General features: G+C 36.2%; 1 protein-coding gene across 2 annotated transcripts in view; it reads left to right on the top strand.

The window, feature by feature from the left end:
• The window catches only part of GRID2 (glutamate ionotropic receptor delta type subunit 2), a 664,166-nt gene that overhangs the window by 450,325 nt on the left and 186,781 nt on the right, over positions 1–27,060 (top strand). For both annotated transcript variants that reach the window (XM_079306473.1, XM_079306474.1), the window contains exons 5-8: positions 4,170–4,223; positions 12,054–12,227; positions 17,007–17,168; positions 24,609–24,728. In XM_079306473.1, the coding sequence (XP_079162599.1) occupies positions 4,170–4,223; positions 12,054–12,227; positions 17,007–17,168; positions 24,609–24,728 (510 nt within the window). The remainder of the gene's footprint in view (positions 1–4,169; positions 4,224–12,053; positions 12,228–17,006; positions 17,169–24,608; positions 24,729–27,060) is intronic.

Genomic DNA, 27,060 nt, shown 5'->3' with positions numbered 1-27,060 from the left:
TTCTGTGTTATATGGAAATTTCCAATCTGTCCCTTACCTTTTGGGAGGGAACAGTGCTGCTTCCTGGCACAGAGCCAGCAGAACCAGGGATGAATCTGAAACTTGCATTCTATTCAAATGCTTGAGGTCTTGAAGCCTCAACCTCCCACCTGCCCCAATCAAGTTGTTTTATTGCTTCTAAAATACAGGATTCCAGATTTCTTTTTCATTACTGCCCTTATGTGCTTGCAAGCATTATTCTCTACATTCATTTTTCCCTGGCACCGAGCACAAGTTCATGCCAGCTCACTTGATATGCATGCAGATATGAATTTCAACCAGAAAAAGATCATCACTCAGATAAAAAAATACTTGTTTTACAATTCTGAGCATATTTGGCATAGAAACCTTCTGTACAACTCCTTTAATATTTCTGCTGTTTATGCTTTTCAGGTTATGGTGAATTTTAAGCAGACCCAGACATGCTCTTTTTGGTTCCTTTTTTCACTTCACTCTTATTTATTATCATCCCTTCAAAGTGAAAATGCAATGCTTTTTTTAAGTGAAGAGAATGGCAAGAGCAGTAGATAGACAAGGCCATTCTGGAACATTGTGTCATGGCTGTGAAGACCTGCTGTGTGCAAGTAATGACTGCTGTACTGATGAATAATTGGATCTAGGTTGTATTACTGCTGACTTTAGACAATTTGGGATTTTTTAAACTGATTTATTATAGTCTTCTACTTGTAAACTAGCGCTCAATAGCTGCTGATGGAGATAATCTTCTGATGGTAAGATTATGCATACAATTACTCTTAGCAATTGAAGAAAATTTTAGGATTGAGCAACTTTTTCCCTCAAGCTTCAAAACTGAAGGTGTACTTTGTTTTTTTTTTTTTTTTTTTGCTTTTTTTTTTTTTTTTTTTTTTTTTGAAACAGTGGATGTGCCAGTGTGTATATCTGTGCTGAAAAACATAAGCACAATAACTGGAAAGTATGGGGAGGTTGAGAATGATGATAATATTATAGTATCCTGCAATTCCTACAGATATAGAATTGTACAATGCCAGCTCTAAGGTCAATTAAATGGACAATGCTGGCAGAAGAGATGTTCAGAGGAGAGACTGAGATGCAGGATTTTGATGCTGAAATCAACAACTCTCGTGAGAAACAAGGCTGAATGACCAAAAGATGAAAATATGGTCTTCAAAATCCCAGCCTAATGCTGAGTCTCAGTCCCAGTTTTAAAGGTAAATCTACCTTTAATATCTAGCAACTTTCTCAGGGCATTATCAACCATCTTTTTAAGCAACTGTCAATACCAGAACAAGCTTTAAGGAAAATGCCAAAAGCAGCTCCTAGCAGACTGAAAGGTGAAATTAATTTTTAAATCGGGCTATTTGCAGCCCATCTAAACTTAGACTAGTTAATTTGAATGTCTCTGAGTGAACTAAAAGTTCATCTTAATTTGACATATGCTTTTTGAAAATGTTTTTAGTATTAAGTAGATTCATGAATGCATAAACTTTAATGGGTAAAACATGATCTTTCTGCTGAGGAGTCTCAACTGTAACTAAAAAATGGGTTCATTTCATCTTGTTACTTGCAAATTGTGAATAAATCTCTCACAGGTACCCTGAACTGTTTGAAATAATGCAAGTGACTTGTCAGTCAAATCAGCCTCTTCCAGTGACTTCAGTGGTCTGTGAGCTTGACATAATAAAACTAGGGACACTTAGGACCATATTCAATTGAAAAGATGTTCTCTGATTGAAATCTGAGAATCTGTGCAAAGTAGGTACTCCAAACCAAGTATTTATTGAGAAACTAAATGAACTGAAACAAAAATGGGAGATAAAATACATTAAAATCTGATCAGCTGAAGAAGCTATGGAGGCCACTTAACATTAACATTTGCATGTTAATAAAAAGTGAACAGCAAATGTGAATTTTTGTTTCGTGGATTCCTTAAATCTCAGTTTTTGGTTGACTGTCATTTGGAAGCAAAGAAAGAGCTTAGGAGCCCTTTGTGGAATGCAGTTATTGTAATTTTCCTAACACCACTGGGAGACTTGACTCGAGGGTGTCACTGGCAGATTGCCTTGGAGCCACAGGAACCTTATGAGACCTCATCTGGAGCAGGGCAGACGTTCCCAGAAGGACATCCCAGAGCCAAGCTAGGAAGGACAAGGTTGCTAGGAACCTGACAAGAAATCAGAAAATATGCTGACTGTGCTGCCTTTTTTTCTTTTCTTTTTTTTTGTATTTAATTAGGATTGCTTTCAGCAGAACTGTGTGTAGATTGACTAGCAGAATTGTTCCTGCTTTAGTAAGGCTTTGATTTGTTCTGTTTAATGGAAAATTTAAATGACAGCTTATGTTGTAAATGGGATAAACTTTCCATGCTTTGGAAGTTTACGTAAGGAGCAAATGCTTCATTGAGAACTTTGTTCCTACTCTGTCCTCTTTTGACCTTTTTTGGTTCCTGGGTGTGTTTGTATTCCAACTGGTTTGTTATGAGCAATCTGATCAGAACAGCCATGTTCCAGCTCAAGCATCCTGGCTCAGCCTGTTGTGCTGCCTCCTATCACAGTTAGTTTCTATCCTATTCTTTTATATATGCTGTGGGAACGCTCACAGTGGAGAATGCAAGAAAATGTCAAAGCAACACAACAAAACACCATGTTGTTTTTAAGTATTGAACTCCACATAAATTAAGGACCCTGATTCCTGCTAATGCTATTGAAGTTTTCCAGAACTACATTAGCAGCTATGGCTTCCAGTCCCCATCATTTCTGATTGGTGCTGTGAGAGTTTCAAATAAGGAATCAGTCATATACTGCTGCTCTTGCTTTCCCCTCACCTGAGTCTCTCCAGATCAGAATTTCCAATCTTGTCTTATCAGTCTGCTAAACAAGCAATGACCCCAGTTCTAATAGCCTTTGAATTAATAATGAGGGTTATCAGTGCGAGGTTTTTTGATGCTCTTAAGATTTGTGGCCAGTTAAATTGTTCTCCTTTGGACATGGCACAGTATAAATTGCCACCATCCTTTGCAAGTGACGTTTCTGTTGGTTGTCATTAAAAGCCAATAGTCCAAGTAATAAGAGCCCAGTACTAGGCATTTAATTGAATATTTAAATGCTGTCATTTCCAAGATTTGTTTCTGCATTTCTTTGGGTTTTTTCTTTCTGTTTTTTTAGGGGGATATTCAATAGTTTTAAGTGTCCAGTAGTTTTGAGTTGTGAATCAAGATGAGCATTGTACCTGTATAAATAAAATTGAATTAATTTGCATTTAAAATTATTTGCATGTTAATCCTAATTCAAATTCTTGTAAAAAAAAAAAAATTAAACGTGTTCAGCTTTTTCCAGAGTTTGTTGCTGGCCTCGCTTTTGTCAATGATTTCTTTCCTACCTAATGAAAGCAGAACCAAGTGTATTTTTATTCTCTTCATTTGCACTGTGAAGTAGACTCAAAAGTGACTTATTAGACTTACAAAAGTGTAGTGGGCTGAAGGAGGGAAAGGTCTAAGTGAAAGATGAGTTAGGAAGCACATGTTGAATCCAGCAATGAGGGTGGGTCATGGAAAAATTTTCAGCAAAAGAAAGGAAAAGATGCATGAGAGGAGGATGAGACACCTTCTGTGCATGGAACCTGAGACAGGCTATAATTCATCATCCTTTTGACAACCCTCTTTCTCAGGAGAGCCCTTTCCTTCCTGCTCTTTGCACTTCCATGAACTCTAGCATTTGTGATGTGGGTTTTTTCCTTTGAGTATGTTTTGTTTTTCTTTAATCCAGGCTTTCAGGGTGGGTACACTGGAAAGAAGTGGGAAATAAAGAAATCTGACAAAAGTTACTTGATATTCATTTTCTGCCTTCCTCTCTGTTGCTTCCTCTCAACACACAGTGCTAAGGCAAAAATGTTTTCATTTTTATCCTCAGTCAGCTGAAACATATTCTTTCCTGTGATGCCAGCAATGAATTTTCCAAGTTTAATTGGCAAGTCAAACAATAACACAAATGCTTCTGCAGCACGGTGCTAAAGGTTCTCTATCCTCAGTTCAATAGCAAAAGTTCTAGAGAGCATGTGCTTTGGTTTTGTCATTTGCAGAGAGCATCTATTTTTTTTTTTTTTCTGGCTTTCACAAGCAAGCTGACTGATAGCTGGTTTGTTCTCTATTTCAGGTCGTGGAGACTAATTTGGTTGCTTTTGACTGTCACTGGATCATTATAAATGAGGTAACTGTCAAGTGAACATTGTTGTGAACCATGGATCCTGTTTTGAGGCTTACTGACAATATTCATGCTGATTCTCACTTTGCCAACAGGAAGCAGTAGCTATGACAAAGGTCAAGCTCACTGAGGGAGTAGATGTTGCTTAATAAAAGTAGAATGACAGGTTCTTGGACTTTGCTGTTTTTTCTTGCTTGTTTTAAATGGAAGTTCCTCTATGAATAAATAGAAAATAAAGTTTAAAAGCCCCTTTTGTTTCTAAATATCTTGAGAGTTCACCATTGACCTGACTGTTTTCACAGGATTTTTAAGGCCATTTTTTATTATGTAATCTTTTATAGAGTGCTTGTATTTTATTTCTATTTTAATGATTTAAATAGCAACAACAACAACAACAATAATAATAACAAAACCATCATATTTCCCTTTCCTTTATGAATACTCCAAATGTTCTGTCATGGTTGATATCTAAACCTGTTGATATTAGTGGGAGGCTCTTTGGTAGATTTCTGTATTAGGTCATATATAAATGTTCATAAAAGAAAAAAAGAAAGTAAATTGAGATTCTGCTTTTGCACTGTGAAATTAGTTCTCCCATGAAAGCTTGTCAGCTAAAATATGACAAGCCAATATGTGTAGTAGTTTTGTATACAAGATATTGAACACTGCAGTTCAGGTTTGACAGCATTCAGGTTTTTGAAAAATAATTTTGGTCCAAAATAGCTGGATTCCCTGAGTAGATGACTGTCTTCTAAGATGTTAATCATGTAACTCCTGTATATTCTCAGGATAAAAGACTGCATGTAAATTCCATATTGTACTATCTGGATTTACTGTACACTTCTGTTTTCATACTTAATTATTGGATATCCATTAGTATGCTCTGCTAAACCAGTGGATTTTTAGCCAGTTTTCTTTGGAGAAAAATATTTCACTGAAATTGCTGTGTAAACAAACCAGGTCCAGCACAACCATTACTTTGGGCCCTGCCTTGCTCCTGGCCAGTACTGGGTGTATTTTCCAGCCCTGAATGGGGCTTTGCTGGGAGAGAACCCAGCTTTAATCTACAGGTAATCATGTGAATAACACACATATTTTCTTTTTCATGTCTGATTAAACCAGAATTCACTTCAGAGTTAAGACTGAGTATTTTAAGGAGAGCATTAACAGAATCTAAAACCATCCTCTTTAATCAGTAGATCATACAGCACTTCCTTAGCTCAGATTTTGGCTTGCTGTTCAAGCTAAAGACACTGTCATTGATTTTTGGTTTTAAATGATGCATACTTTCCAAATGATCTAAAGAAGTTGTTTGCTTTTAACTGCTTCAGCTCCTTCACCCTCAAAAAAAACAAAACAAGACTGAGGATCCATTCCTAGCATGCTTTCTTTTTGCATTTTATTCAGAAATTAGTGTCTCCATGGGAAAAAGAAATCTACTTTTTGAGCATTGTTATTTGCCCATTGCAGCAGATGAAATGGCACAGCAATCAAAGTGGTTACCACTCAGCTGCCTTTTCCACTCCAAAACTCTTTCTCTGGGCTGCAGTCCCAGAAGCAGGAAAAGCTGGATGATCTGCAATGAGAAATGTACATCTTAGTTTCATAGTCTTGTATATGAAAAGGGTGAAAGCTGTGATTAAGTTCATTCCAATAAACTGCTGTAAACCATCATCATTAAAGTCTCTGCATCTCATTCAGAAATTCCTCTTTTCTCTTTGAGAGAAAATATGTTTAATGCTATCTCAGCTTAATCTGCTTCTGGACCTAAATCCATATTGCCACTTAGGTAGCTTTCCATCTCTATTTGCTTAAAAATGCAAATAATTTCAATACTATGTAGAATAATTTCAATATTATGTGGAATAATTTCAATATTATGTGGATGCAGAAATCATATTAGCAATAAATTAGATGGGTAGGTAATACTACAGCAAGGGTTCTGTTTTGCCCAATTTTTCCTTGTCACAATGTTCAAATTACAGCAGAAATCTACATGTTTCCTGAGTGCTTGATGTTGGGTAATTGCTTATTGCAAGGTTTTGCCAGTTCAGAAACGAGGTTGCAATGACTCTATTTGGCAGTGTAGGATTTGGAAATGCAGAGATTTGTGGGCCCCTTTCTGTGTGATGCATAAAACAGCTATCTTTATGTCCCAGTCTATTTGAGGTGGTCATCCATTACCTGTTGATGGTCCACAGTACCTCCATATAACTTGGAGATGATGTCAGAGCTCTGCTCATTTTGTTGCTTCTTTGAAATTTTTATGACAGGTCAGACATCTATGCCTGAGTGCCTGTATTGGCTAAATGACACTGTCAAATAAGTAACTGTAACACTGCTTCTCTGGCCTCCTAATTTGAAATTCTAAAATTATCTCTGACAGTGGAAATGCATTGTTCTGCAAATTCTGCATCTGATTCAAATAATTCCTTGCCATGAGATACCAAAATAAGTTGGAATTGTCTTTCCTTTTCCATCACTGTGCCAAGGGAATACAACCCCCTTCTGACTGTAGTAATACAGAAGCAAATACCACCTTCAGTTTTGTGATCAGAAATCTGCTTAGGCTCTGTGAGGTAACATCTGCTATTTTAATTGCTCAATCAAATTCTGTAATGCCTGCAAAGAGTTCCTTAATTTTTATTGTCCCATTACTTGCTACTTTATGCAATAGAGCAAATTTTCTTGAAGACTGTGTATCATAATGTAAGTGTGGGAGGAGAGGCTTTGTTCCCATGAAATGAAAGAATTCATAATTTGCTAAAATATAATGCATCATATTAGACCACAGCAAATAATGCAAAACTCTTTTGATCAGTAAAATCAGCTGAGGAAATGCTCTCCTAATAAATGTTCCTGTTTCTTCAGGGCCTTAAAGCAGATGTTACAATTCTTTATTTAAAACTTGCAGGAGTCATTGAGTCAAATGTTGTCATGATCAAATATGCCTTAACAAAATGTGAGAATGGATTTCTGACACTCTCCCTCTGTCCTTGCTTACTTCGTTTCCTCTGCACAATCATAAATACAGCTTCAAAGTTCCAGGATAGAATATTATATTTCTTTCTTTCATGACTCTTAATTCATGTCTGTACAGTAGATTTAGATTTTATTTAGTGGAACTGAAGAGGGGACATTTGTATGATTTTCATCACTTTCACTTGCTCTTTTTAAATGCAGGAAATGTCTTTTTTTTTTTTTTTTTTTTTTTCATTTTAAATCATGTCTCTCTCAAGCATTTTCCTTTGTTAAAACCTTCAGGGTTATATTACTATCTTGCTATACCCAAGGCTGCCACCAGTTCTTTTTTGCTATTGTTTAATCAAGGACAGCCCCAAACACTTTCCTCTGCCTACAGTTGCAAAACAGGAGATGAAAATATGAATGCTGCTTTACAAAGGATTGTTTGGATTTCATCTGCTGTAATATGCTCAATTAAGTCCAGATCTATTAGAATTAGAATGGAATGAGTGCACAGAAAAGCTGATGTGTGTAAGAAGAGACTGGAAAGGTTGGCTTGGTTGGCCTATGAAAGCAGAGACTGAAAGAGGATGTGCTCCCTGTTTATAAACACTTACAGAGTGTGGATAAATGCATCATTGTCAAGAGACAGAGGACAAAGCTGATATAAGAACAAATGAGTTCAATTTGTGCATGAGCAAACTGAGGTCAAAAGTTGTTAAAAGGTTTCTAATTACCAGAGGCACCAGAACCTGGAAAAACTCCTTCTTGATGAAAGAATGAAACAAAACTCGAGACTCTTTTAAAGGCTCATTTACAGGAAAAGGTCCAACAGGTTTGCCCAGCATAGCACAAGAGAGGATTGGGGGATTTACAAGGTTGTTTTCAAAGGTTGTGTTCTTTCTAATGAAGACATTTTTCCTAGGAGAGGGCTTGTCCTTGGCCCATGTATTCATCTTGTTCATGGGGTTTCAAGCCCAATGCACTCCACCATGAATTAGACTAGAGCATAACCATGTTTCAAGCTTGAGCAGCTAGATCTGGATCTATAATCCCAGCTCAGTTCCAGAAGCTCTCTTAATTCAACATTTTTATATGGATAATGATTGATAATAACATTAGGGCTTCACTTGAACCTTACATTTTCCACTGGATTGGTGGGTCTGCATGAAATGACACCCTCTTTGGAAGAGTGAAACCAAGTTGCCAGTTCCTGGCATTAGTGAGAGCTAATACACAAATGGATCTGCTTCCTCCAAGGTCTTGAATTTATTTTCCTTTGTGAGAGCTAAAAATTAATTTCTCTTTGTCCTGTCAGGTTTGATTAATCTTTTTCTTCAAAGCCTGAAAATCCTAAAGGAGATACTAAGAAGCAAGTAATGATGCAGTTCAGAATCTCCTTTTGCTTCTCTTGGAGCTTCACCCAGCCATGCCTTTCCCTCAAATTGGAAAGTGCTGAGAAATTCAGGAAGGGCTCAGCACAGATGTGCTCTGGGTGGGCTGTGGCAGCCAGAGGCCTTAAGCCACCCTTTCTTCCTCTGCTGACTTTTGGAGAAGGAGGAAACGCTCTCCTTTCTGAGTGTCAGGATTTTCTGTGATGAAGTCCTGGCATGCACTGCATGGTCCACTATGTTATAGATACTGGAACCATCTTCTTGGCCCAAGCCAAGGTGTTTTCATAAGAAAACGTATAGTTGCCTTTGTATGGTGCTTAATACAGGAGCATGCTTAATAAATAAATGCTTCCCCTCCATGACTCTCATTGCTGGTACAGTTGCCCTGTGGTGAATAGTAAGTCACTGCCTGGGCTGCTTATCTTAAAATAATGGAATAAATGTTAGATGTCCAGTATGTAGTCTTGATCCCCACTGGAGCTCTTGCCTTATATGTCAAGATGATCCTCTTCAGTGCTTGTTTCCTAATTCATCCTTAGAGTCCTTAATTTAAAACTATATTTTTTCCCTTATTTATTTGCCTGCTTATAAGAAATGTGCATGTAATTTTATTCTTGTTTCATTTGTGACAGGATAGTCTCCCCTTAATTCCAATTTCAGACAGCAAAAGAAAAGCTTGAAACTGAATATTTAATTTCTTGATGTAAAAAAAAAGAAAAAAAAAAAAAAAACCACACCAAAAACAAAACCAAAGAAAACCGAAATACCTCATATAACCTAGCCTAAATTTATTCAGGTGCCAGCTCAGTTCAACTTGGCCAACTTTCTAATTTTTTTGACATTCCAGGCTTGTATAACAGATCATCTGCCACCCTCATATCATTGCACTGTATCCTCCTTTGAAGTGCAAATGAAAATTGTTTCCTCTCATACAATAGTTGCTTTATATAGTTTTCTTAAGTCAGATCCAAAATTCAAGAATGAGAGATGATATTGGAGAGTCATTATATAAAAGGCTTGTCACTCAGTCAATGCCAAGTATTAAAAAAATGACAAAGAAATGCATAACAAATGACTAATGTTGAATTTGGGGTTGCATGGCATTCCTTTGTTGTCACTCTAAAATCTGGGTTTATGGAATAATCAGCATTTAAAATAATAGCTGCCATAATCTATAGATGTATGTACCTCCTTGGGCACCACACAAAAATGACTTTGGTTTTTGAATTCTGTCATTATTTCCCAGGTGATGTATAAAAACATGAGGTAGTAACCTAGAGGTTAAAATGAGAACATTCTATTAAAAATGCACCAAATAGTGCTGAATACAGAAAACATAGATACACTTTTATGGCAGGAAAGATAAATGCTTGAGAATTTGAAAGTCAAAATCACTTCTAAAGTAGTATTTGGCAATATAATGTGTCCATGCAGGTATCTGTTTTTACATTATAGAGTGAGTCTAATAATCTTGGTGTTACACTTTGGACATGCTGTGTAATGAAACCAGGCAAACTCTCTTAAATCCTCTGAGAAAGTATATAATTTAAAATCAGGATAAGAAGTTTCTTGCACTCTCCTTTATGATTATATTGAAAGTATTATAAAATATATATCTATATTTTTTGCTGTAACAGCATTATATATGGCTTTTTTTTTTTTTACCTCACAGCTAGTGAAATGATACAGGCTAAATGAAAAGACAGCATCTTAAGCTGAGATAAGCCATTATCTGTGGTACATTAAGAATTATTTGACCAGAAATGCACAATATTACACTGAACACAGCTGATGCTATGTTATTTCTCTTTGCAGAAAAAAAAAAAAAAAAATCTTTATTTCATAAAGAATATTAATAACAGATGAATTTGGAAACTGTGATAATCGGTGAAGGCACATAAAACACTTTTACTGTAGTCAGGAGAGTAGAAGTTATAATTTACATCTGGCATATATTTCTTTCTTAATGTAAGGAAGATAAACAAATACCCAAATGTATGCCCAAAGTAGTTCTTTCAAAATAATGAAAGGATATTATACTGGAACAGCAAAAAAAGCCAAAATAACTGAGGTGGTTGTAATATTTAAAGAGCTGCTTTTTCAAAAAGCTTGGGTTCATTTCCACAAGAAAGATTCCATAATTTGAGAGCAAGTCTATCCTGGTGTCTCCTAAATTCTTCAGTATGGTCACAGATCAGGAAGCTAAGGCTGAAAAAGATGATGGCATTTCATTACAGGTATTAACAATGCAGATGTGCCATATCCTTTGAAAACTGATGAAGCTATAAATACACAAATGAGAATCAAAAATATTCCATAAACTGTGATTGTATGCAAGGGAATATTAAATGCAGGCTGCCAATATGAGCCTCTTGATCCAACTCCCTTCCTGGGGGCATATCTGCAGATTTAAATGTCTGGAAAGTCTGAGGCATCCACCTCTGTAATTAAGACAGTTCAGCACGGACAGACAGTTCCACATGATGAGAAAGAGATCCTGGTTAAAAAGACTTTAGATTTTAGGTTTTTAAATTTTAGATTATTTCTACTCTTTTACAGGAAAATACAGACACAGAAATATCTCATAAACTACCAGATATTTGGTTCACCAGGAGAAAAAGCATGTTTAGGTCAAGTTCAAGTTCTTATATGAAAGTTGGAGTCAGTTGCTGTTGATTTGGATCACTCATCTTCCCTGAGGGACTCATCATTTAAGAGTGTAAAACACCATATTCCCAACATGCAAAAATTTATGCTATGTAAAAAACTGTTTTTCTGGTTTCCCTAAACTATCTTAATGCTAATATTTCAAGCTTAATATTGGTGGTTTTGCTTAGTTATTTTTTCATTAAAGTATTTGTCTGTAGAGCTAAGTGTTCAGCTGTAAGCCTTAATAGATACCCTATGGAATAAAAATTTGGTTTTAAATTAGGTCTTGCTATAAACAAGCACATTTACACCTAGAATGCTCTTATGCATTTTCTTTGCCCTTTTGGTAAATGATTGCTAATTTGCACATAGTTTATAGGTTCTTGCTATTCTGTTTCTAGGAAATGAACACTTAAGGCTTGAAACATTGAGTTTACCTTCACAGCTCCTAACTAATGCTACACTCAAAAAATACATCATGCTATGGCTTCCTACTGATTTACACATTATCTGTCAAGGATGCTGTGAAACACTTTTAAATAAAAGATCAAAAGAAGTAAAAGGAGAGGCAGAGAAAACCCCAAATGAAACAGCTATGAAAACACAAATATTTGGTGAGGTTTGAGCACAGTACACTTAGAACTTTTGCAGTTAAGGGTGGTACTTTAATACCACCAGTTATTTTAATACCATGCACTGATTGGTTTTGAGTCTGTGGTGGCTGTGTGTCAATCAGAGGCTTCTCAGTTTATTTTTTGTTTATAGTTTGGTGGTCACATTTCTGAATTTTGACTCTCATGCATATCCTCTCCCCTTCCTTCTCTTTCAGGAAATCAGCGATGTGGATGTGCAGGAGCTGGTGAGAAGGTCAATTGGGAGGTTAACAATTATCCGACAGACATTTCCAGTCCCCCAAAACATAAGCCAGCGCTGTTTCCGTGGCAACCACAGAATATCTTCATCACTGTGTGATCCCAAGGACCCCTTCTCCCAAAGCATGGAGGTATTCCCCACCTGGGAACAGTCTTGCAAGATAACTTCTAAGTTTTCCCCCCCAGGGGCTTTCTGTATTTTAAAGTTGTTTTTCATGTCCTCTCAGAAATGGGGTTTAATGGCTCATGGCATGACAAGGAAATACTTGGAGTTGGGGAGGGGGTGAATGTGTCTGATGGAGGACAACAACTTGCCTGCTCCACAGCAATAGAGATAAACATGTAAAGAAAGCCAACTGGTCTCCAGGTAGTAGGGCAGTAATTTTGTTGCTCTGCTAAATTTTAATTTCTGTCATTTCCTTAGTCAATATCTTCTGAGCTGCTTTGCTTCTCTGAGCCTCAGATATGCTGTCAATAAGAAAGTCTTCCTGGGAGCACCCACCTCATCTCTTTCAAATGCCTTGGTGCATACATCTAAACCTATGTCCAAGTTCCAAGGAGGCCTTATTTTCAGGGCTGTTAATCACAAACTACAATTAAATTATAATAGGTTCCTACCACATGAATTCAGCAACAGGATCCCTGTCCTCCTGACTTCCCATAGCTTTTCCAATAACAAGTCCTCTGTCTCTCATTATGTTTTATCATGACAAAGCTTAGAAAAATGAGGAGTGGGAAATTGGCTTAATATTTTGATTTTACTTTTTTTTGTTTTCCTGTGAGCATTTCTGCAGTTGTAGAAAAATGGCTGCATATTATTATTTTTAGCAGTGGGAGGAGGAGGTTATCTGACCCAGCAGCTTAAAGCAGCCACCTCATGATTCTGAAAGAGAAGAGCAGGAGAAAGCAATAGGAGGAAAAGAGGGAGGTTTTGAAGAGTGGCTGTTTAAAATGAAAATATGTTAGGGACAAAGTGTAGATAGTCTTGTCCTGTTTCAGAATAGTTGTAAGAGCCTTTGTGTCACTAATTTTAGTTCACAAAGCAGCCAGCCAGCAATTATTGATGACATGAAAAACTGGCTGTAGCAGAGTGCACAGTGGTCCTATTAGAGTTCTCAAAGCAAGCAGGGCTGTGTGATGCCCATCAATGCATAGACCCAAAGACTGTTTAAGAAGTGCAGAAATCCTTTAGGCTGTGCCATTCTGTCATGGCAGCATGGTCCCAGGGGGAGCTTTGGCACTCTAGGGACAGTGTGTTCAAGCTGAGTGTGATCACATGAAGGAGCCAGAGAGTGCAAAGAGCAGTTCTCTTCAATAAAGTTACTGACTACAGCAAGGCAGAAAACAAGAGTCGTGTGTCAATGGGATACTTTGCATTTCGATTTGTCTTTCTCTTCAACTTCACTTTCATTTTCACTTCAGCAGTTGGCTGAATCCAGCAGAGATAAGTTCTAGACTTCAAATTTTATTCTCTATAAATTGGCAAATTCCATTTAATCTGTTAGATTGGATTTTATATTTTAACCTGTGCGACATGATCTACCAATATCTTGGAGAGCTACAATTTTCCTACTGGGAGCTTTCCTAGTATTTTTGTTCAAAGGAATGATAGAAGCTGGACTGGTTTAATTGTTCTGTGCAACTGAGTTGTTTTTTCATGCTTTCCCTGAGATGGCTGTACTTCATTATTTTAGCTGAGTGAGGAAACATTCTAAACTAAAAGGAAGGAAAACTGACACAATTTCCCCTGTGTCTTCGTATGATGCACAGTCCTTTGAGTAGCAGTGAGGTTTGTTTGCTGCTTCTTTGTTCTACCCAACAATATTATAAATTAGTTTCTAATCCAGTGGGGAGTTGGAACAGTTTAGAAATTGAAATTACTAAAGCTTTTTTTTTTTAATGACATCAAAGTGTGACTAATCAGAAACATTCTCTGGAAATTATAAGGGTGAATTTCTTGATTTATTTTTTTCTGAATTACTCCCCCTAAAGTCTGTGTGAATAATTAATTTTTTTCAGCATCTTTATTAAAACACTGAAAAATATTCGGGTGAAGATATGGCACTGTGTCTTTTCAACTGGCCCAATTAAAACTAATTTTATAAATTTGTATCATTCCAAAGGCAGAAAGTTAAAAACTGGATTCACAGAAGGATTTAGTACTGTAACCCTTTTGTCTAAAAACTGTATAATGTTGTAGGTACACATAAAATAAATACTGATAATCCAGATTAATCATTTATCTTTAATCTGATGCTAAGTACCTTTCTTCCACACTCTGGCTAAAATAATCACATCTGAATTTTGAACTGCATTAATAGAGGGTTATGCAGTTAAATATTTCTTGGTAAAGCAAGTGTCCAGCCCTTAGCCTAACAGACTTAGAATAAATAAGGGATTAGTAATGGACACCAGGCAATGCATTAAATGTCCCAGTAAATTTACGTGGGAAATTAATAAAGGTGTAAAGTGACTTTAAATTACAACCCCCTTCTGTTCATCAGGACAGATATTAACGAAGCATACTTCTAGTAGTGACAGGGAAGGGTGATTTTGAGAAACAGGAATTAATTGTAGGGTCTTTATCATTGCATTATCAGTGATTGATTGCAGTAAATGTTAAGCTCAACTATTAGGGAAGGACTAACAATGCTTAATAACTGCTGAACTCTGTCCTCCTGAGCCCTGTTAATACTTGATGAAGGCCCAGCTATATTACTCTTAAATTAGTGAGTGCATCCTTCCTCATGAACTGTGACAATTGTCTTCTATTTCCATGGTAGTAGGTTACAGAAGTTACCTTGAAAGCAATGTCATTTTGTTGGGAAATGATGACTTGGCATCCACAGCCCTTCATGTACCAATTTAGTCTCATTAGTGACCTTATTCCCTCTGCTCTCCAGAGGTGGTATGGGGTTTTTTTTCCCCTTTAGCAAAGACTTGTTAAAAAAAAAACCTGCCTCACAGCACAATGATAATTCCTCCCCTCAGTGCTCAAAAAAATGTCCCTCTAGTGCTGACTTCATTGGGGAAACACAGTTTTAGCTGATTTTTTTTGAATTCTTTGTAGGTTTACAATATGCAGGCAATTAATCCTAGTTGTTTTAAAAATGCTTGATTAACCTAGGCCCGGATCCTCAATCCATGCTTTTAATCCTGTCATGCACAGTGATGCCTGGCCTGTGAATCTGAAAAAAGTCAATTTTTTTCCTGGGTGAATACCAAAATAGAAATGTTCACAGCCACTGGAGGAGCTCAAGAAAGAATAAAGAAGCACCTCCTTTAGAAGAAAGACACAGTGAAGGATCATATAAAGAAAAGGGGCACTAAGGACCAGAGGTGCATCTGTGCTACTGACAGAGCAGTTGGTAGATGACACAAGTAAAGCCAGCATAAAGATGGGATTTATAAAAGGAAATAAAAAGATAAAAAGATGTTATATGGAAATAGCTAATTAGGCAGGAAGGTGGTGTGTGAACTTGCCAAAGAGTATATCAGATCTTCAGCATTATTGTGCTTCCTTACCATATACTCCCTCCCAATAACTGCAGGGCTTTCCCAGTCCTTGGATATATTAAAAGCAGAATAGGGCCACTAAATTCCCATAGTTTCCTTTTGTATGCTTCTTTCTTCTTTTTAAACTTTAAGCACACCACCTATATCTCTATAAAAAATCCCTTACAGAGAGCAGCCAACATATTCCACAAATCTGAGGAGATGTGTTTTGGCTTGTCTGTGACTGATGGAGAAAAAATCCCAGCAACCTTACCTCAAATTGCCACTGGCTAATTTGTTGTCAGGCACTAGGAATGCTCATACAAAGCCTTTATTATGCAGTTGAAGATACTGTGTTTCCCTCATTAACTTTGGATGACCAATAGGTTATCTAAAAAAAAAATTCCAAAAGTTCATTTTTGAACATAATTTTTCTTCATGAGAACCTCTGTTCAGGGCAGCTGAGGTTTCTTTTTACAATACTGTCAGTAACTTAAATGCTCCTGCTATTTGAGGACAGAAAAGGCTAATGTAGAAATATATGGTAAGTATATTACTTGTTTCAGAAGTGTTCATGAGTTCTGAGCTTTTGTTCTTTTGCATTTAATTGTATCTCTCACATCTGACTTTGCACTATGTGCATTTAAAAGCACGTTCATAAAACTAGAATATGGTTAAGTGGAAGTGGCATACAAGTGATTTCTCTTCTTGAATTCCAGTGTTCTGCCTTTGATCCCAGACTAGAACTTCCTCACAGTGTATGCAGCTGTGATCACAGTGAAACACACACAGATTTCCTCATAAGAGTTTTGTCCTGCAAGGAATTAACAGCTAGTGTCAAACACTCTGACACTATGCACTATAAATTGCAGATTCAACATGCAATTGCACACTGACAAAAATTTAATTGAGTTATTTCATGCCAGAAAGTGCCAATCAGAATTGACTTTACAGAGCAGGAACAAAACACCACTATCAAATCTGTTCTAAATTTTCAGAGTTTCTGCTTTTCCAAAAAACAAAACAGCTTTGAAGATAATTTGGTGGTGTCCAAGTAACTGGTTACTGAAAAATTGAGTCTCACAAGCAACTGGTTAAAATAAAAGGAAGTCTGTTTATGGTCATAAGTAGAGCTGTAAATCTGGCAAGTGGAGCTGTGCCAGTGTTTGGGCTGCCTGTCTTCTTGTGTGTGTGGTTTGTTGCTGCAAATCACTTTTAGCATTACAGCCCCCAGCTGCAGATTTTACCAAAGCCCAAAGGTGTGACATTTTTCCTCTCTCAGATTCTTCTTAATACCAAATAAAGTATTTAATTACCAGAGGATTATGGTCGAGGCAAAACAAATAATAAATTCTGTCTGCTGGCAGGAGACTTCAAATAGTAATGCTAATGCTTCCCTTTTGATGTCTTTACAGATTTCAAACCTGTATATATATGACACTGTACTCCTGCTGGCAAATGCCTTTCACAAGAAGCTGGAGGACAGGAAGTGGCACAGCATGGCCAGCCTGACCTGCATCAGGAAGAACTCTAAACCCTGGCAAGGAGGGCGATCAATGCTGGAAACCATCAAGAAGGTACTTTTCCCCCTGTATTTCCTCATCTTTGATTTCTAAAATACTGACATTAGGCAGTATTTCCTCTTGAGGTGCATATTGCTCTTATCAGTATAGCTTTTACATATCCACAGTTCCTGAATGGAAGTAGTTCTTTATTTATTGTTTGTTGGTTGGTTCGGTTTTCTCCATGTCATAATGATAAAATTGAAATAAAACCAATACCAAAAAGTAGCAAATCAGTTTTCAAGGAAGAAAAAGTATCAAATGTGAATAAGTGCCCAGGTTGAAGAAGTTTCAGAGGTTAGGAAGTAAAGAAAAGAAATTTACTATTTTACTTATAAAAGAAATGAGAAAAAGTTGAAGAATTACACTTGGGTAATGTTATGCAACATTTCCCATTGCACTGCCTTTGACATTAATAAAGTGAAATCATAGAAATGGGCATAAAGAATCCCCTAAATTATCTACTCTATATTCTGTCACCTCAAAACTGTCCCAGTAACAGTCTCAATAGAGCTTTATCCAATGTCACTGCTTCCCTGTGATTTTTATTTCCTATCTTAATCATGCTCATGGCCAAGATGCTTTTTCTCTTCTCAGTCTTTAAAGATAACTTCTCGTAGTTATTTCCTTTCTTCTCTATGTGTATATTTACATTCTCTATGTGTACATTTACATTTACATACAAATATTGCAGCCTTCCAGGTCAGTATTTAGTCAATATGAACAGGTTGAGACTTTCCCCTTCCCTATCTCATTTTCTTTATGTTATTTTTCCCTCATTTTCTTTATGTCATTGATGTATTTCATAAAACTGCCTGCACATTTTTCTGCATACACTTCCTGGTAATATATACTTACATTTAAAGTCCTGGCATTGTAAACACAGAAAAAAATAAATTAATGGTAAAGAAAAAAATTAAATGATATTTTATTTATGACTTTTACTACAGGACGTAAAAATAATTTAAAATATAATGTTGTCTTGAGAAGTTGCCATTCTGCATTAGGTATTTAGCTTTACCAGAAATTATGATGATGCAGGCAAACTGTAAGTCTCCTTTGAGCACTGCTTATATTTTACCCAGTCCCAGGTTAATCTGTGTTACCTCCAAAATGATAGTTCAGAAATTTCTTTGGTATCTGTTTCCACTTTCCAATCTAATAGTTTGAAGTCATGAGACTGCAAGAATAATCCTGGACCCATTTCTTATTTCAAGGGCAGGATAGGTCTTTAAGGGACTCCAAACTGCATTGCTCTTAAACTATCAGAGCAATTTCATATTCACAGTTGGCAGTCTCATGCATTTTGACCTATGTTTCAGGCAAGGCTGGTTCTCTCCTCATCTTGGATTTTGTAAATACTGTGCACACTTTTCCATTTAAATGGCCAGGGGAATCATGACAGCGTTCAAGAAGGCAGAAGCCAGTGGAAATTCCAGAGTTGTTGTTATCTTGCTAAGAAATGAATCAAATGCCAAAGAAATTCCTGATCTGTGCAGCTAACCATGCTTCCATCCTGTCACTTTTGGGTTTCTCTGCTATTTCAATTAGATGGCTTTGATAAGAAACTATTTTGTTGGTGTAAATTGAGTAATCCAAATACTCCTTACACTGCATTGTGCTGACAGAGATGAATTTCTAGAAGTAACGTGCTAAAATTGAAAGTCAAAATTTAATCCAAATGAAATACAGAAATTTTACTGTGTGTGGATGTCAGTAGCATTTCAATCCATAGGCAGACGGAAGCTAAGATTGCAGCTGGGAGCTGGAATTGCACAAGAGGAATTCTGCTTTAGTTTTGTGGCCTACTTTCCCTTTTCCTTCACTAAAGCATTTATGTATAAGAACCTTGGGATCACAGCTGTGTATTTTTGAAATTACAAATTTGGAATTGATGAATGCTTGATGAGGTATCAGGAAAACAATAAAATGTAAGAGTAATGAAGGGAGAAAAGACCCCACCTAATCTCTCTTCCTGAGAATGCTTCTTTTTCCCATCTTGCCTTATTCTTTAAACATATTTTCTCTCATGCTGTCTTGGAGAATCCTGTAAAATCAACTGAAACACTTTTTTTTTAATTCCTCAAAAGCACAAAAGGAAAGTTTCTTTCCCTTAATTTTGAAAGAAAAGAGGAAGAAATTACCACATGGTATTTAAATAGTTTCTGAAATAAAAGTTCCGCATTTTCATTTTGAAATCACCACTGTTTCCAGTGGTGGTGCATAATGGTATATCATAGTAAGATATTGATATAATTTGGGGTGAAAATACATTCTGAGATTTCTTAAATACTTCTGGAAAAAGAACTTCCCTCCTCTGCAACACCTTAATTCTCCCTCCATGATGACCTGTATTGCAGAGCTGAAATCACCACCTGGTCTCAGGTTGTCCCTCCTCTCAGTGTAGCTTCACTAGGAGTCAAATTATACTCAAGTGTGGTTTTGAAAGGAAAAAGAGTTGAGAATTTTTCTGAAAAGATCCAGAAACAGGAACATCTGACAGTGTTTTAGCTGCAGAGGGAAATCTTTGATTTCTGGAGGGGGAAATAAGAAAAGAGGTGGTAAATCTTTATTAAGCTACTCACTGTAGTAGGTAGGAGAAAGGGATGCTGATGTTTTACCTACAGCAGCAATTGTAAAATTTGTTGCCCCAGTGGTAAATAAACTGGTTTCTTTATAGTTAATTAGCTAGTGAAGCAGAATAGACAATGAGAGGAAATTAGTGTTTCCAAATTTCTTAAAAGGGTAAAAAAGCTGTCTAAATCATTCCTTATTGTCATTTGTTACTTTTCACTGCTGAACATTTGACTCATGCATCACTGTTTCTACAAACAGCTACAAAAGTGTTTTTTTCTTTGTGAATTCAGCTGATTGGACAAAGCCTAAAGAAAGCAGTTTAAGCCCACCACAATTATTTAAATCTAATATCTGTTTCTGCCCTTTCTGGAACTGAATAAACAGTTAAATTCATCAGGAAATACAATCCTTCTAATGAATTTGGCAAGCTCCAGCAATTAGTTTAAATTCACGTTCGTAATAGGAGCTATCCCTAAACACATGCTCACTTGTTTATTTCTCAGTAAAGCTATTTCAGAGTTGGAGGAATAAGTATCATTGGAAAATAATTCTACTTTGGGAAAAATTAATCTTCCTGAGTAGCCTGGGAATAAGTGTAAGTAGGATTATAGGGAGGATCAACTCAGCAAGATGGCATCAAGTTTCTGCCCATACCTTCTCTCACATGTCTCAGGGCTCTTCCCAGTCACATTTGTTTAGCACACTAACAGCAAATTTTTAGTGCTGGCAGCCACACAGAGCTTGTCCCTTTTGGGAAAATGAGCCATACCTCTTGCTGTTTCATTAATTATAGGTGGAATTGTCAACCAGTTCTGATCTCAGAAATGTCAGTGACACTCAGTGGTGACACACAAAAAAAGACACCAAACTGATTTTCAGGTTGTAGATTGCATTGCCTCTGCTGGTCAAAAACTCAGCAATTTTCTCAAGATCAGACTTTTTCCAGAATAAAATGTGAAATGTATATTTACTAGTAGTTTATAGCATCTTTTCCTGCCTATAGCCACCTTTTTTTATCCTTAATTGCAAAATAGCTGGTACCTGAAGAAAAAAGAAGAGTAAGTTTGAACAGGAACTGAGAGCAAGTACAGTATTTTACAGCTGATGATTGGCAAGCTGGCATTCCCAAGTGAGGTCCTGACTGCTGTGTAAACAGTGCTTTCTTCAGGGACTTACAGTATAGTAGTGCCTAAGAATATATTCAACTGCAGTTTATCTTGCCAGTCTAAATGGGCTTTAAAGTAGGCTTTAATTATATTGCCAAGCTTTCTAACAGCTCTGCAAAGCCCAGAGCAGTGATCAGAATCATAAGTAAAACGTTTTTGGCCTAGCAACTGACATTTCACTCTTCAGTTTTATGTGTGTCAGGAAATTGCATGGTTGCAGCTGAACCTTAGAAGAATTTGAGAAGGTAGATAACAAATATGTCTTCATTTTTCCCCAAGTAACACTGTTTCTGTAAGTTATATGGAATGAAAAATTTCTTTGGCTCTTGCCCATTATCATGATTAACACTGAAATCACTTGGAAAAAAATCTCCTGAGGAAGTTATTGCATCAGTAGCTGTCATACAGATGGTCATTCCCTCTGTGATCTCCTTGCACTGTGCACTAGCAGAGGGATAAAACATATGCCATAAATCAAATGTTTCAGACAGATCCATTCTGTGGAAGGCTACTCACAAAAACTGGAGCAGCATCCTGAGAATATTCCTAGGCCACATCCTGCAGCACTCTGTGAGCCCTGAGCAGCAGCCAGAGCTGTGTAATCCCTGTGGAAAGGCAGAGTGGGACAATGAGGAGTGGTAGAGAGCAATAAAAGGACTGCATGGCCTGCAGGTCCATCAACACAGGGAGGAGAAACCAAGACTGCCAAGAAATTTCCTATAAATTTAGTATTGTTGGTGTGATATGGGTGGTTCTTTGCTGTTTTGTCTTTGTGTCTCTGCCCTTCCCAGGCTGGCAGCATTGCCATTCTAACTGCTGCTCTTGTTACACTATTTTCACATGTGCACAGTCCAGGAGAGGAAGCTCTGATTAAGACACTCTTTAATGAGAAATTTTCAAGCATTGATAGATTGCCAAAATAGATAAATGAGAAATAATGTTGTTGTGGTAAAGACTGGATTGCAGACAAATAAAGCTGTTGAACTTACAGTTTGTATCTTGCCCTGACAATTGCATTTAAAAATCAAGTTAAACAAATTTATACAAAGTTGATAGAGATCAAATTCTAAAACATATTAAGTAATTTTGTTAACCTGTACTTAAAGGGACATATATTTCCAAAGAATCCTGTGTTTTTTTAAGAGACTGATGGATTACTTCAAGTATAATTGAGGTTAAATGATTCTTTGAATTCTTTTTAATCTTATTTGGTCAAATAAAGACAAAGGTTATAAAAATGAGCTTTAAAGTTTTTTAACATTTTAAATTGCCATCTCAAGTCTCAGAAATTTTATCTTCATGTTCACTAAGGCATTGGGACTGCTCTCAGTCTGGAAAATAAAGTCACTTTAATTTTCTAGATTGAAAATCCTGTATTTTCATTTCTATTTTCTGATGTTCAAAGCACCTGTTTGAAGAGACCATAATGTTCTTTGTTGAATATTTCCTTTCTTTTACCACTTTGTTCCAGAGTTTTCCCTTCCTTTTTCCAGGTCCTGCTTGTGGCTCATTTGAAATCATGGTGCTGCTCAGGTCATCCGTAACAGTTTAATTAATTCTCAGGCATTACCTACCTCAGACCTACAGGTTTAATACCCAGTGCAGGGAACGTTTTAGGAAGCAATATAGGAAATATTGAGTATAATATAACCAATTCAGGGTCTGGTAAGGTGTCCAGATGGAGGCTTTGGGCAACCAGCTGGGCATCCCAACTCTTGCAGGTCTGTGCCACTTCACAAGCATTTCTCCATCTCATGTTCTGTGAAACTGTGCCTTAGGTATTCAAAAAGCCAGATAAGAACCTGTGAGAGAAAAGGTATATGGAGCAGGTTTCTGCTTCTCATCCATGAGTAGGATGAAGTCAAATTTAAGTTAGAGGAAAAGGTTTATATTAGTGAAACTTGGTTATTTACCAAAGGATATGTTCAAGTGATTTTGTGGGTAAACACAAGTTCACTCTGTCTTTACTCTAAACCAACCAGAGGTGTGCTAACCCCAGTCTAAAAGCCACAAGGGTCTGGTTATTGCAGGATGGTAGTCAAGATAAAAAGTAATAATTGTGTCTTGCTAACCACAACATTTGTCCAAATGGTCTGGTCTGCAATTGCCAGAGTCTTCCTGCAAAAGTCTGTTTAGATGTACCCTTAATCAGGCTGTTGGTTTTTTCCTTTCTTTTTCTTTTTGCATTTATTTTTTCTTTTGGTACAGAAGAAAAAAGTAAATATTATAGAAAGAAAATATTATGGAAAATCTTTTTACAGTCATTAATTGCATATATACACACAAAGTATTTTATTGGTTTTCACTGTAAATCACACTCATAAAATATTTGCATTATTATAGTACTTGCATTATTATTTTGTTATATAATTATTTATGTGTTATCCCCTGATAGTACTAGATTCTAGTACTCTAGTAAATTCTAAAGGTATCACCTCAATGAATAATTTTATTACTTTTGTTATAATCACACTAATGTTTTCTAAAAGTAGGAGAACATCCTGTCATTTCACAGCAATCTGCAATGGAAATGCAAATTTTGTATTCCTTCCTGGATTTGACAAACTGAAGATGTAAGAATAGAGCTTTTAATATCATGATTCAGCAAGACTCATGTGCTAGGTAGTTCATATTGCACACTTTTCCAGTTTAAATAAAAAAATTTCTGAGTGAAACAGCAATCCCAACTGAAAAGTTCTTGACATATGATTTGGGGGAAAACTATGCATTTCATGGGGTTTTACACCAGAGGCAGACTTGGGGGTTTTTGTGCATACTTAAAAGATTTTTTGCCCTTTTTTTTTTTTTTTTTTTTGGAGAGGGCTAAACATCAAATTTTCTTTCAATCTGTAAACTGAAGAAATTTTTGAAGGGTAAAGGTTTCCATTATCAGTATTTCAAATGGCTCTGTTGATTTTATAGTTCGGGTCATCACAGTTCTTATACAAAGATAAAATGTATGTCATGTTGAATTAACTCTGAAATATATTTTGAGTATGGCTGTGGTGTGTATAACCCTTTCAACTCTAATTCTTTGTGGGATTATTCACTCCAGTGTTTAATCTCTAGTATTTTAACCCCTTACAGAAAAACTGTAAAAATGTTAAAGCAAGCTTGAAGAGACGCTGCTTTGTTACTTATGTATTCTTAGTAAAGGATAATTGGAAAGAAAAAGAAAAATCACTTCTTTCTGCTAAATTTTGAATGAATGAATGAATGAATGAATGAATGAATGAATGAATGAATGAATGAATGAATGAAAAAACATTTGAGGGGAAAAATAAAAGATCAACAAACATAACTAAGTTTTGTGCAATTTCTTTTATGTATTTCGGTTTAGCTTTGCTTCCACTATACTTCTTTGCAATTTTTTTTTAAATTTTTTGGAGTTAAAGTGTCAATACATATATGCTGATGGATCAAACAACAAAAATTGTAGTCTAAATATGCTAAGAGTAGGGCTATTGCTTATATTGCATCCACTTAGCATTGCTGAGTTTAATTCTTCTGTGAAAAACTTCATTATGAAGCAGGAATAATTTTAGCTTCAGAATTTTTAGGGAAACACGGTCTCTGGAGAACTCTCCTAATTCTGGTAGTTATCTATGTATTCTGCATAGTTAGTGCATGAAAGTCTTCAAAAAACAAAAGGTTGTTACATTTACCCACTTAGAAGTTTTCAGTCCGTTTTCCTTTTTTTGTTTTTCAATAGGGTGGAGTGAATGGCTTGACTGGAGAACTGGAATTTGCAGAAAACGGGGGGAATCCCAATGTGCATTTTGAAATTTTGGGGACAAACTATGGAGAAGATCTTGGCAGAGGCATCCGTAAGGTGAGGCTACCTATACTCAACAAGAAATTGCTTTTCCTGGTCTTTTCAAAACCTTTCTTGTGTTCCATGTTAATAGAAAATCACTGATGGCAGATAACATGGTGTTCTGTATTGTAAAAGGACTAAGAGATGGGAGAAAATCTTGGAACTTTGAGATACTCATCTATTTTATTATTTCAAATAGGTCTTGCAGCAGGTTATGTTCATCAGGATATCGTTTGCAATGAGGAATGTGTTAAACTGCTGATGGACTGTCCAAAAAAACCAGTGAAAGCCGTTGTTTTGTTACAATCCCTCCCCAAAATAGCAAATTTTACATTGAATTATGTTTAGAGCGCCAAGACTGATCCCTGATACTTGGTCAAAGTGAGATGCTCCACCTGCTAGATGGTTAAAATTCATAGCTATGGAAATAGAATAGATAAAATTTCTGTAGCCTCTTCATGAAATAAATACATGGTGTTTTAAGAGGAGTTACCTTTTACAGAGTAAGTTAATGTTATGTATTCAGCTGCCAGATATGGTCCAAAGGCTTGGATTGTTACAGGGAATGGCAGATATGTCCAGCAGAATTACTTTCTTGGTATTTGAGTTTTGCCAGTCTAAAACTAAATTTCAGTGTAACAAATGGTGGAAACATGTCTCAATTTGCAATGAATGTCCTTAACTTTGAAGAACTGCTTATCTGGTATGGCAAAAATCATATGGCACTTCACAGGTAAACAAAATACTAATAGGCTTTTCCAGGAGCAACTTTTCTTCAAAGACAGACTTCCTGAAACAGACCAAGATCTCTTTATTTAAGGTATCACATCATACTGGGTTTTGTATAGGAGGAACATGAAGTGATTGAAAGAAAATTAGAGTTTTCTTAATATATGTAAAACCAGTTTCATGTGTCAGTGTCACTTTATGATGAAGTGCATCATTTGTCTGCATACCTTCTGGAGCAACAGATAAATACACTGAAAGAAGGAAGAGAGAAATAAGAAGTCTAAAGTGTCTAAAAGCTGAACTTCTCCTCCACTATTCAGTGGAACTGTTATTCTGTTCCTGCTGTTTCATCTCCTGTCAATACCCTAAAGTACACACCAGCCTATAGCTATGCAACCTTGGGCAGAGGTCCTGATATGCTTCAGAAGATAGACAGAGCTGGATCTAGTTGATATTTGGAGGTACCTCACAGAGTCTTTGGAGACCAGAATGTTGGATAAGTCCTTATTTCCTTACATTTAAGTTCTGTCTGTTTCAACATATTTTGATTTATTCTCCCTGCTGTGCACTGAGTAGCTATTTATTCTTTAGAGCTATCTTCCTAAGACAAATCTGTATCTCTTCATTTAATTTATTTGGTTGACTTTGACTAGGGTTTTTTTGACTTCAAGCCTGTCTGGGTGAATGCCTGAATGAAGCACTAAATTATATTCTTTCATTCCCAAAAAGATAGAAAAAATATAGACTCACAGAAAAATGTTGAAAATATAGAAGTACTAAAGGACTTCCTGGCTATTCTAACTCTTTTTTGATGGTGTAATTTAGAATTGTACTGTTAATTTAAGCTATGGTTGAGTTTGACTTTAAAACAGATATTAATGGCTGTGGGCAAACCTAACTTGTGTGAAACAGTGGGGTAATACAAACAGGCTTTTTGAACCTTCCTTGTTTACTCTTTGTGATAGTTCAAGAACAAAGAGACATTCACTGTATTTGGAGGGAAATGGATTTGAAGTTGGTCAAAGAGAATAGAGCTTTGCTCAGAATATAATTTGATGATGAAACTCAGCATCATACAGTCTTGTTGAGGAGAAAAGCAAAGTTCAAAATTAAGATACTAAAAGTATGTGGGTTTTCATTACATTTGCCAAGATTAGCATTTAAAATTAAATATAGGTATTATAAGAAATGTTTCCTGTTGAAAAATATAGCCAGTAAATGCCTCTCTGTAGAGTTGTGTGATGTGCTGCATTTGGTTAAAAAGAAGGGGTCCAGAGCTGAACAGATTAAAACAGATTCAATATTTTTCCTAAAAAGCATTAAATAATACCTAGAAATCTTTAGAAAGAGGTGTACAGAAATAAATTTTCTTTAGAAAATTCTGTGTATATTGTGAGTATATGAGAATTGTTCTCAGAAGTTTCTTTTAAAAAATCCAATTAATTATTTTTAATTCTTGTAATTAATTGAAAAAGAAAAGAATTTAAAATTAATATGGTATTTCTAGTCAATGTCACAGAGTTAAAAAGACAAGGTAGGTTTCGTAAAGCAATCACTTCAGAGACAGAAGAAAATTTTTAGGGGATTTTACTATTTGACAAAAATTCACAATTTATCT

This window comes from Erithacus rubecula, assembly GCF_903797595.1.
Source record: "Erithacus rubecula genome assembly, chromosome: 5".
NCBI classification, from domain to species: domain Eukaryota; kingdom Metazoa; phylum Chordata; class Aves; order Passeriformes; family Muscicapidae; genus Erithacus; species Erithacus rubecula.
Note: the sequence above shows the minus strand (reverse complement) of the source record. Positions and strands in the feature narration are given on the sequence as shown.